Source organism: Juglans microcarpa x Juglans regia, chromosome 3S (genome assembly GCF_004785595.1).
Source record: "Juglans microcarpa x Juglans regia isolate MS1-56 chromosome 3S, Jm3101_v1.0, whole genome shotgun sequence".
In the NCBI taxonomy this organism is placed as follows: domain Eukaryota; kingdom Viridiplantae; phylum Streptophyta; class Magnoliopsida; order Fagales; family Juglandaceae; genus Juglans; species Juglans microcarpa x Juglans regia.
Window position 1 is genome coordinate 9,858,819 of NC_054599.1, and position 11,499 is coordinate 9,870,317.

Genomic DNA, 11,499 nt, shown 5'->3' on the forward strand with positions numbered 1-11,499 from the left:
TTTTGGACACATTCAAAACTGTATAAAAGATCTGTCCAATAGGTTAATTCAAATCCAATCTCAAATCCCCAATGAGAATAACACACAACAAGATAATTATATTCAAGAATGTCTCAATGAACAGTTAAAAAGAGAGGAAGTCTTGTGGAGGCAGAAATCAAGGATCAATTGGTTAACCACCACTGATCTAAACACAAAATTCTTTCATATGACTTCCACAATCAAAAGGAAAAGGAATGAGATTAGATGTATTAAAAACAACTCAAACCAGTAGGATTCCAATCCTCTGAACATCCAAACAGTGTTTCTGAATCATTTCAAAAAAAAAAAATTTGAAACATCTTCTCCACATATCACTCATGACCTTGATCATCTTTTTCCTGATAAAATCACAGAGACTGACAGTCAATTCCTTTGCCAACTACCTTCTGATGAAGAAATCTTTCAAACAATTAAACAAATTCCCTCTTCTAAAACCCCAGGTCCAGATGGGTTCACTGATTTTTTCTAAAAACAGTATTGGGAAATTGCGAAAGGAGATCTCATTGCTGCTATTAAGAGTTTTTTTTTTTTTTTTTTTTTTTTTCTCAGGGCGTATGCTAAAGGAAATGAATCATTCAAACATTGTTCTCATTCCAAAAACTGAATCTCCCAGCACTGTCATCATTTTAGGCCAATCAGTCTTTCTAATGTCAGGTACAAGATCATTGCCAAGATCCTTTCTAACAGACTCAAATCAGTGATAAAAAAATCATTTCTCCCTCCCAAAATGCTTTCCTTCCAGGCAAAATAATCCAAGAAAACACTATACTTGCTCAGGAGGCTTTTCATGTTCTAAAACACAAAAAAGGAAAAAAAGACCTTATGGCTGTCAAAATTGATATGGAAAAGGCTTTTGATTTTATGGAATGGAACTTTCTGTTACATATATTCAATTGTCTTGGTTTTCATCAATTTGGATAAATTGGATTAAAGAGTGCATCACAACAACTTCTTACTCAGTTGTGATAAATGGAAAACCTCATGGATTTGAACATCCAACTCGAGGAATTAGACAAGGTGATCCACTCTCACCATTCCTTTTCATTTTAGGCAGTGAAGTTCTCTCTAGATTGATTGTCAAACAAGAACAAATAGGAATTATTCGAGGGATTCAAATCAGTAGGAATGGGCCCTACTTTTCCCATCTGCTTTTTGCAGATGATTTAATTCTTTTTGGCACAACAACTGCTCAAAATGCTTAGGCATTTAAACAATGTCTTGAGATTTATCAATCTTGGTTTGGCCAAAAAATCAACTCAGCCAAGTCTTCCATTCAGTTTAGTAACTTGATAAGAGAAGTTAAAGCAGTTTTTAACTTTAAACTTTCCCATTCAAAAATCAAGTACTTAGGTCTGCCTCTAAATGTTGGGGTTCCTATGAAACAACATTGTCAAGAAATCATTAAAAAAATTTAGAATCAGCTGACTGGTTGGAAATCAAAGCTCCTCTCTCAAGCTGGTAGAACAACTCTCATCACGTCAGTAGCTAGTACAATTCCTTCCTATACTATGGCTACTACTTGGCTTCCTAAGAAAATCACCAAACAAATTGATAGAATTCAAATGAGGTTCTGGTGGGCCTTTAAGACTAACAAAATTCACAATCTTACACCAAAATCTTGGAAATCAATTTGTCAACCTAAATCCTTAGGAGGTCTAGGAATGAGAACAACAGCAAACTTAAATAGAGCCCTTCTAAGCAAAATTAGCTGGCACCTTATCAATAAGGAAACAAGCACATGCAAAGAAATGCTCATCCAAAAATACATGAGACACTCAAATTGGAACAATATATCTGCAAAGCCAATAGATTCCAGTTTCTGGAAAAGCATTCTCAAACAAAAAGATTTCATCCTTTCAAATCTTTGTATCCAGATCAACAATGGGGCAAGAACCAAATTTTGGACAGACCCATGGTTACCTTCTACTGATGGTTTCACTCCAAAACCAAAAACACCTGAAACATGGAAAGACCCTCAAATGACACTTTCTGAACTCATTCTTGAGGAGCCAAGAAGATGGAATATAATTATGTTACAGGGCCCTTTTTACTCAAGAAACAGTAACTGAAATAGGGAAAATCCATCTAACTGAGCACCATTATCACAATCAGCAGGACAATTCAAGATGGACTCAACATACGTCGGGGGTTTTTTTTTTTTTTTTTTTTTTTTTTTTTTGCCTTTTCTGTAAAACCATCTTATGCAGCTATTGTCCTTCAACAAAATGCACAAAATTCAACAAATCTCACTCCCTCATGAAAAAAAACTCTGGTCCCTTAATCTTCAAGATAAACTGAAGCTTTTCCTTTGGAAAGTGTTAAATGACATTGTAATTACTAAGAGCCTTCTTAGTAGATTTATAACACTTTCTGAGGATCAAAAACTATGTCCTATTTTTCATCAGGAAGAGGAGACTAATGAGCATCTTTTTCTAAGCTGCCTTTTCACAAGAATTCTTAGGAGACAATCACCTTGGCCACTAGACCTAGAAGCATTCAAACCTTTAGGGATTAGGAATTGGATTGAAAATATTCTTAACCCTACTAAACTAAATCTCCTTGATGAAGAAGCACATCATTTTCAGATCTTTGCTATTGTGACAATGGATAATATTTGGTTCACTAGAAATCAGAAGATTCATGCAAACAACAACATAGCAGTAGATCAATTTGTCAAAAAAACCTTATACATGTATCAGGAACATTGTAAAGCATGGGAGTGAAAATGCTCAGAACTCAATTCAAATTGGAACTGGAAACCACCTGAATTCGAAGACACCTATTCCATCACATTTGATGCTGCAGTGAGACAACATGTAGTACATCAACAGCAGTTTGTAGGTCAAAATATGGAGAAGTTCAATTTGTAGTGACTAGGTTTGTATGGAGTACAGATCCAAATCAGAGTGAAGCGATGGCAGCCTACATAGGAGTTCAAGAAGCATTCACAAGAAATATCAGAAAAGTGATCATAGAAGGGGATTCACTGAATGTTATCAACAACATTAATCATCCACAAAAATCAAACAATTGGGAATCAGAAAGAGTAGCAAGGGATACCAGATTCTTGTTAAAAAATTTGGAAGAATGGAGAGCAGTCAAGATACATCAATCAAAAAATTGATGTGCGCATTTAATAGCGCAATGGGCATATTACAGCAATAAGTTTGGAAAAATCTATCTAATAGAAATACCACCATATTTATTAGCTTTTCATAGTGGGAATGACCCTCCCTCTTGAAATGGTTTGTAATATAATCTACTCTTGTACTAATGTTTTTTCTCTAATGAAGTCACTTTAGAGAGGAAAATAAAAAGCTGTCCTGGAATAAGATCCGTCTCCTCGACTAATAATTTGTAGGGTTGGTTAATATTAGTTCTATTTTAAAGCTAGGAATCCTAAATCTCGTTTTTATTTAAAAAAAAATTTGAGAACTTTTAAGATTAAAAATTGATATTTAACAGATCATTTTAAATGTTATATATTGAACCAAACCTAAATTTTAAATTAAGAGAAATGCTTTAGCTATAAAAAGATCATATGAAAGTAAATCAATAAACTAACATGGTTTGATCATATGATACGTTAGATTGTAAAATAGATTTAACATATCCTATAAAGTCAGGTTAGTTTGTAGATTTATTATTATATATGGAATCTCTTTATGGCAGTATTACTTCTCTCTTCGAGTCTGTTTTTGCATTTGGTCCATTTTCTTAATCCTCAAAACTACAACAAATTAATTGAGATGTCATTTTTCTTGTCGCTGTTTCTGTCTTTACTGATTATATTAGATTTCCAAGTCATTCAACTTTTAGTTAATTAATGTCATAAGAAGATCCAACTTTCTTTTTACAACCATTACAATTCACAATCATAAACTAGATCAGTTACATTAATGTGTACTTGATGATCCCATATATTAGCATAATTAGATATTGTTAGCTAGATATCATGTAACCTTGTTTCTGTCAACCCTAATATTGCATGCACAAGGTGATTAATTAACCTTAATATATATATATATATATATATGAGATATTAATATAAGGTGTCGATGGTCCATCACTAAATTAATTTCATATCATATGAAAATATTAATTAATTGCTTTCTTTTTTGTTTTCCACATGTCAATGGTTATTAGTATAACCGGAGTTTAGGTACGTACGGGGGAGGAATTACATTGTGTAGGACAACCAGAAGAAGACCAAGAGCTGAGCTATATATAATATTATGATTAATATCTATTGAAGAACATCTTCTCAATATCAGAATTACTATTAATTAGGAGCACTAACGGCCTAAGGTAATATTGTAATTAAGTCCAATAATAGTTTCTCATGATCTTCGATCACCCACTAAGTATTGGTACGGATTATTTGCGATGATAATAATTATTTGCGACAAAACAGATTCATTTTCGCAACAAATATTCATTTTCGCTGAAAATAACTTATTACAAATAAACATATATATATATATATGTATGAGGTACTCCCTCCTGATTAGCCAATGATAGTAGAGCTGTGGTTCCTGGTAAAATACAAGAAAGTGTACCTTGTTGTAGCATAATTCGATGCTACCAAAGACAACATATTTTTTTTTTTCAAGGGAATCAAGAACCAGCGCATCTCGTCATTCTTTAGGTTTCCCCCATTGATCTTAAACTACAAAACCCTCTTGCCGTCCCTCCATTCTTGAAACACGTACTCTCTCTGGTCTAGCTCTGACTGTCTCTCTCGAACACAAACGCAACATGCAGAGGGGATTCCGGCGAGTTTTCACTGTTTTAAGAGAGAAGAGCTGCGTAAGTTATGCAAAAATTGCTACGGTAATTGGCTCTTGCGACGTTGATCTAATCATCGTAAAAGCAACGGCTCCGGACGACTTACCGTTACCGGAGAAGTGCATCCTGGAGCTGTTGAAAATCTTCTCCATTTCTCCATCTTCCTTGCGAGCATTTTCACTCGGCTTCACTCGCCGTTTTGGCAAGACTCGTTGCTGGCGTGTTGCTCTCAAGTGTCTACTTCTTTTTCACAGGCTACTCAGGTCAGTACCTGAGGAAAGCTCATTTCGGTCGGAGCTACTTTGGGCTCGATCTAACGGCCTGATCACTCTCTACCCATGTCGCTTCCGGGACGATTCTTCTTCCTCGGCATCTGAAGAATACACCGCTTTTATCAGGTCCTACGCTCAGCTCCTCGACGAAGCTCTCGATTGCTTTGCGTTAGATAGCAGGCCGGCAGAAGATTACGAAGAAGACCAAGAACAAGAAGTACTGCCCGGAACTACTTTACGTGAGAAGATGAAGGAAGTCGGACGACTGCTTGTAGTTTTGCCACAGCTCCTGAGCCTCATCGATCGCGTAATGGACTGCAGGCCTACAGCGGAGGCAGCACGAAGCTTTCTTGTCCGGTCAGCCATGAAACACATCATTCGCGATAGTTTCAGTTGTTACATGATGCTCCGAACGGAGATAGTTGTGGTTTTGGACAATCTTTTCCAATTGCCATACCGGAGTTGTATGTCGGCGTTTGCTGTGTACAAGAAAGCGGCGGTCCAGGCAAATCAGCTTTGTGAGTTTTACGAGTGGGGTAAGTGCAAAGGACTTTGTGGGTCTTACGAATACCCTTTCGTTGATCGGATTCCACAGATACAAATCACAGCTCTCGAGACTTTCTTCAATGGAATGTGGCAGATGACGGAGTCCTCGTCCTCACCAGCATCACGGTCATCGTCAGAGTCGACTTTTACAGATCAAGACGATGTTGAAGAACAGGTGGTTTGGAGGGAGATGGTGAAAAATACTACCGCTAGCAAGTGGGAAAACTCTGAAGAAGAAGAAGAAGACCATACTAATTTGGTAAGAAATTCTGGGCGGGATGAGGAAGAGATGGAGCCGTTGATCAAGTTCGAAGATGATGATGATGAAAAGGTTGGATGGGACTGGGAGGCTCTTTTAGAAGCTTCTGTGAATGTGTACTCATGCACTCCTCCAAAAGCCTTGTTGAACGAGTATACTGAAAATTGGAGGAGAATTAATGGACAAGGAGGATATGAGGCTAGTAATAATACATGGAAGATGATGCAGATATGCAAGCCCAATGCCATCAATCCTTTCAGTCAGCCTCATTGCATGCCTAGTTATTATGGATCATTTGAGATTAACAACATATATGTCCATGGATATAACCAGAACAAATCATTAATGATCATGGACGCATGAAGTTTCTGTAAAATTCCCGAGATTTGCGAGAGTTTTTGCAGGTAATTGCAGATGTGTTGATACAACTAATGATTTAGCTAATGAGGCGATTAAATTAGAAAATAATGCAAGCAAGTACTTATCCAAGGCATCATCTGCCTTTGAAGAGTTATTATTAATATTATTCTTTGATATTATCAATCATTCATAGTCTTTCCTTGATCGCATACGCAGGCCATCGTGATAATTCATCATAAAGAGAAATATAAATCCAAAACTCTAAAAGCACCAACTTCTACCACACTGCCTCATTTGTTTTCACGGATGAGTTGAGATTAAAATTAAAAGTTAAATAAAGATGAGATGAAATGAATTACGAAAACAAACGAGACCTAATAGTAGGAGGGTTGTTTTGCAGTATTCTGTGAAACATTTTGTGCAGTAGATATCAACTAACAAAAGAAAAGTCACTCAAAACTATTTTTTACATTTCTGGCAAGACTGACTGAGGAAATAAAGTAAAATCCAGTAAAAAACGCATAAGATTACAGGGTGCTCAGTATTTACAATATTGTACATTGTATGAATTAATTTACCATTTTGAACTCATGGAGCTAGTAATGAGAGAGAGCCAACAAAGTCTGTAACCATTTCAAATGTCTGGTACAAGTTAACCATCATGGGGATAAATTCGGAAGTGAAACTTGCAGCCAGCAAATTCAAATGTAAATTCACTAATAAGAACAGGATGAAAGGAACAAAAGCCTTTTAAGTGCACTACATGAGCATCTCTCTTCAAAAATTACTACTTCCGGTGCCTCCGCTTCGGTTCAACTCTTTGCCTCTTCTCGTCATCCCACTCACGGTCATAGACCCTAGATCATGCATGGTTAAGGACTGCCAATGGAAAACATGCTATGACATTTTATGACTAGGTTCATGCTCAAGTCTTTTCCATTATGGCTCATGTCACCAAACAAACTTTATCAAAGCATAATACATTGGACAATGCTAGGAAGAAATTAACAACTTACTTTTTAATAGATGACACCAACCACCTTTGAGAAGACACAGTACACTCAGACAAATGCAGCACAGACGCTAAAACGCTTTATGCATGTATGGATGGATGTGTGGATGCATGCATAATTCCAGGTGTGCAGATATATGCATGATACTCTGGGAATTAATTTTAAGGATACGCATCTGTTTCACGACGGGTCATTTTGCTTGCAACTTCTTTACCATGAATCCTCATACTTGATTCATCCATGTAACCTGCTCGCTGGATCATTGCTCCCTTCCGATCTCTCCCGTCTCTTCCTTCATATGATTGTGACACACCAACACCAAGGGAAGGAGGTTGTGGGGCCACAGGTGAATATTCACCTGCTTCCCCAGCTGGTAGATGCTCCCTCTTAAGTTTCCGCCTCTTAGAAGCAGCACTTGCATCTGTGTCATCTTTTAAAAGGTTTGCTTTCTCCCTCTCCCTCTCCCTCTCCTTTTCTCTTTCCCTCTCCTCTACCTACATGCAGCATTAAGAATTTAGAGAACTTCCTGTTCAATGTATAGTGAGAATGTTGATAGCTAATGGTGTATTGTGAAAAGTAAATCTATCCATTATATAACAAGCAAATAGCTAACACTAAATGAAACTATATAGAGCAAAGGTAACAACAATGAATACTGAAGAACTTCTCAGTAAAAGAAAAAGGGAAAAAAAACTTGAATCGGTGGAGATCAAAGAAAAGGGAAGAGGGTAGGAAAAACCATAATTCCTATTATGACTAGAATATTGAACCAATAGCTGGTACATTCATACACAATGCATCATGCGATTACAAACTAAAAAGGAACAGCATAGCACAGATATGAAAAATTATGATGACGACAACAACAATAAACTATGCACAAACCATTTGAAAGGAAAATCAAACTAGTAGTAGGGATGCAGTAAATATAAGCTAGAAATCCAGAAGTCAATAGTACATGTAAGCCAGTAATTCCAACACTACGTAGCCATGAATGGTCAAAAGATATAACTTTGTCTAGAGGAAGCAAAAGTGAAACTGAAGCTGTAGTCTGTAGAGCTCCTTACCAGACAAGTTTCAAAAGTAAGCTCGCTAAAAGATGGAAAAATTCAACGGTAAAGTCCATTCAAAATTAAAAGCTTGAGTTTCTTTTCTTTTCTTTTTTTAATTCTTTTTACTTGGTAGACAACTGAAAATAGTAGGATGGATGTGCAACACCTCTGTTGTAAGTTGTAACACAATCCTGTATAACAACACAACCATATAAAAAGGCGATTCTCCACTCTTCAGCAAATTCAAGAACCAAACACGAGTAAGATCAAGCCAAACGATCATAAACAAGTACAGATTCTAGCACGACTCAATTATTTTGCCAGACGATTACCCAGCACATCATCATAGTTATTTTTTGAATCTAAAAGATAATTATAGTACTATATAAGGGCTGATGCATACCTTCATTGAAAGCACCTCTTGTTCCTCCCGCTTTCTCTCTCGAAAATCATCATCTCTTCTACGCTTTGCATCATCCTGCAAAGCCAGGGAATTCTCTTCAGATCGTCTCCGTTCTTTCTCTTCATGTCTTGGAGATAGCCTTTGCGTACGTCTTGTGGCTCCAAACCTTCTATCAACGTCTTCATCTCTTCTACCAGTATTGACAGATTGAGGAACCACATTAGGTGGTAGGGGTGGAGGTGGAGGCAAACTTTGACCATGAAAACGATCATCAGCATGAGATTTTTCAGCAGATGCATCATTGTACCGTAATTTACTTCTGTCATCTTTGTTCCTATCATCCTTAGCTTTGTCGGGAAGTCTATCAAAACTCCTATCAGTACCTCTCTCTTGAGGTCTTTCAACTGAACGCTCTCTTCCATATCTTTCAATTGACCTATCCCTCATTTTTTCAGAAAGAATATCATCCCCACGGGACTTATCAGGACGATCTACTCTTTCCCTATAATCCCTGTCATATCTTTCATTACTCTTATCTTTTGACCTATCCAAAGGCTTATCCGTGGGCCTATAGAGACTTTGTTCATCATTTCCCTGATCTAAAGACCTCTCTCTATCAGACAATCGAGTATCACCCTCTAAGTCTCTTGTTTCAGAATCCCCCTTACGGCGTTTACTGAGTCTATCAGGTTCTTCAGCAGGACTGCCTCTCTTTTGCAGCTTATCACTAGACTTGGAAGCAGTTGCAGAGTTATCATGCCTAGGAGAATGAACACCACGAGAAGGGGGCCTTGGTAGATCAGACACTTCAGCACCATCGTCCTTTACAGCAGAAACCCTCATCTCAGAAGACTTGGAAGCTCCACTCTCTGTCTTGGATTCATTACCATGGATATCAGATGATGTTCTAGCAGATGGAGTTGAACCTTTTGCTGAAGCTGAAACTGTGCTACCATTTGCAGTGACTGAAGAGGAAGCATTGACAGTCACAGCCTGCCTGCCCTCTGAGACGTGAGTTGAAAGATCCTTGTCGCCAGTTGAAGAGCCATGATTTCTACCAACACCTTTACCAGATCTACCATCATCTTTTGTAAGATCTTGTTTTGGTAGCTTAGTAAGTGATGCAGTAGTTGCTGATCGTTTTGCCGAAGCTCTCAACTGTCAATGGAGTACATTGACATTAGAAAGGGAAGAAAATATATGATTGAGATAGAAACAGATGATGGAGAAAAATAACAACAGTAATTATGAATATTAATAGATTTTATTTCACAAAGTCCAGAAACAATCGTGCCATGCAGCATCACAGGATGCAAGTGAACTAACAGATCAAAAGTGCCAAAATAATAAAGACTACATTATTCTATACCCACTTCAAACAACAAACCAAAAGTTCAATTCTTTTATGAAAATAAAAACCAGCAATGAAGAGATCATGGGCGAGCACTACCAGATTAGAAGATGATAAAATTGCATTTTATCATTGCCTTAACTGCCAGAACTCATACCTCGCAACATTTAAGTTTCTCATATTGAAAAGACAACTTATTTGTCCTTTCTATAATGAGGGAGTTCAGTAGTAAAAAAAAACTAATAACGAGGTAGTTCACATGCTTTATTTTATTTGCTCTCTCAATTACAAGAATGACTAATTAATACTGTTGAGTATTTGCCAGCAATGTACTAACTAGAACAAAAGCAGAGGAGAAAGGTGACTAGTTGAAGCATGCAGCACGTGTTTAAAGTATAAAAGGCATTGCCCCAGTACATAGGCAGTACACGAGGAACACCTAATTAGAAATAGGAAAAGAGACAAGAAAGTCATGGAAACCCAGCCTGTTACAATCTATAGAAGCTACCCAAAAGAACAAAATATTAAAAAAAAAAAAACACTCAGCTCCTCCAGCATCCGGTGCAGTCCTTAAAATGTCTGTCATCGTTCTCTCCAAATACAATGCATTTGACAAATAGAGAGAATCTTCTGTACTGCTGTAATTTGTGAACTGCCATATAACCCTGTCCAATTGGCAAAGAGACCCCCAATTTTTCAGGGCATAAACCAAGTCAACCCAAGTCATCTGAAAATGTCATTCTACAATGTATTGGCAATCTCACAATGGAGGAAAAAGTGGCCTATAGATTTCCCACTCTTTTTGCACAAGCAGCACCAATCTATCACAATGATGTGATATTTCCTTAGGTTGTCCACGGTGAGAATTCTCCCCAAGGAGGTTGCTAAGGCGTCTTGGTCCGGCAAAGTTTCCTCCAAGGGAATAGGTTACCTTGTAGAAAGATCGGACAGTAAGCTTCCCTTTCTTGGTAGGGGCTCAAAGCATCTTATCCACACCTCCAGATGTTATCTGTAGACTACAAGAGGTTGAAGAACTCTGTGAAGGCTTCAATTTCTAACCTTGGGCCACTCTGAAAAAAGCTTACTCCACTGTGGGGAACTCCACTGAAGCTTCTTGAGCGCATGCAATACTATACATCTTTGGAAAAGCTTCCTTGATGAGCCCCTGTAACCACACCATAAATCATGCCATAATCTAATCCTAGAGCCATCATCCACCTCAAGTCTAGCATGACACCTCAAGTCTAGCATGATAACAAAACACCCTCATCGTCTTCTATCTTCTTCCATATCCCCATGCCATATGACCCCTGTACCTCATTAGAACACCATCCATCCCAAGCAAACCCAAATTTAAACTTTCCATAGAACCTCCCTCTCTTTTTGATACCACCAGAGCCATTTCCCTAGAAG

At 37.6% G+C, this 11,499-nt stretch overlaps 2 protein-coding genes across 2 annotated transcripts in view; one reads left to right on the top strand and one right to left on the bottom strand.

Annotated features, from left to right (window-relative positions):
* Positions 1 to 4,626: 4,626 nt before the first annotated feature.
* LOC121258204 (putative clathrin assembly protein At1g03050) lies at positions 4,627 to 6,353 on the top strand. Its single transcript, XM_041159606.1, has one exon. The coding sequence runs from the start codon at positions 4,801 to 4,803 to the stop codon at positions 6,268 to 6,270; it is 1,470 nt and encodes a 489-aa protein (XP_041015540.1). The 5' UTR covers positions 4,627 to 4,800; the 3' UTR covers positions 6,271 to 6,353.
* Positions 6,354 to 6,765: 412 nt separating this feature from the next.
* LOC121258203 (THO complex subunit 2) overlaps positions 6,766 to 11,499 on the bottom strand; it is a 50,143-nt gene continuing 45,409 nt past the window's right edge. Inside the window, 3 exon segments of the mRNA XM_041159605.1 lie at positions 6,766 to 7,124; positions 7,452 to 7,774; positions 8,736 to 9,893. Coding sequence (XP_041015539.1) covers positions 7,055 to 7,124; positions 7,452 to 7,774; positions 8,736 to 9,893 — 1,551 coding nt within the window. The 3' untranslated portion in view covers positions 6,766 to 7,054.

Coding starts and splice junctions, on each gene's coding strand:
- LOC121258204 (XM_041159606.1), top strand. CDS start 4,801: ATGCAGAGGGGATTCCGGCGAGTTTTCACTGTTTTAAGAGAGAAGAGC.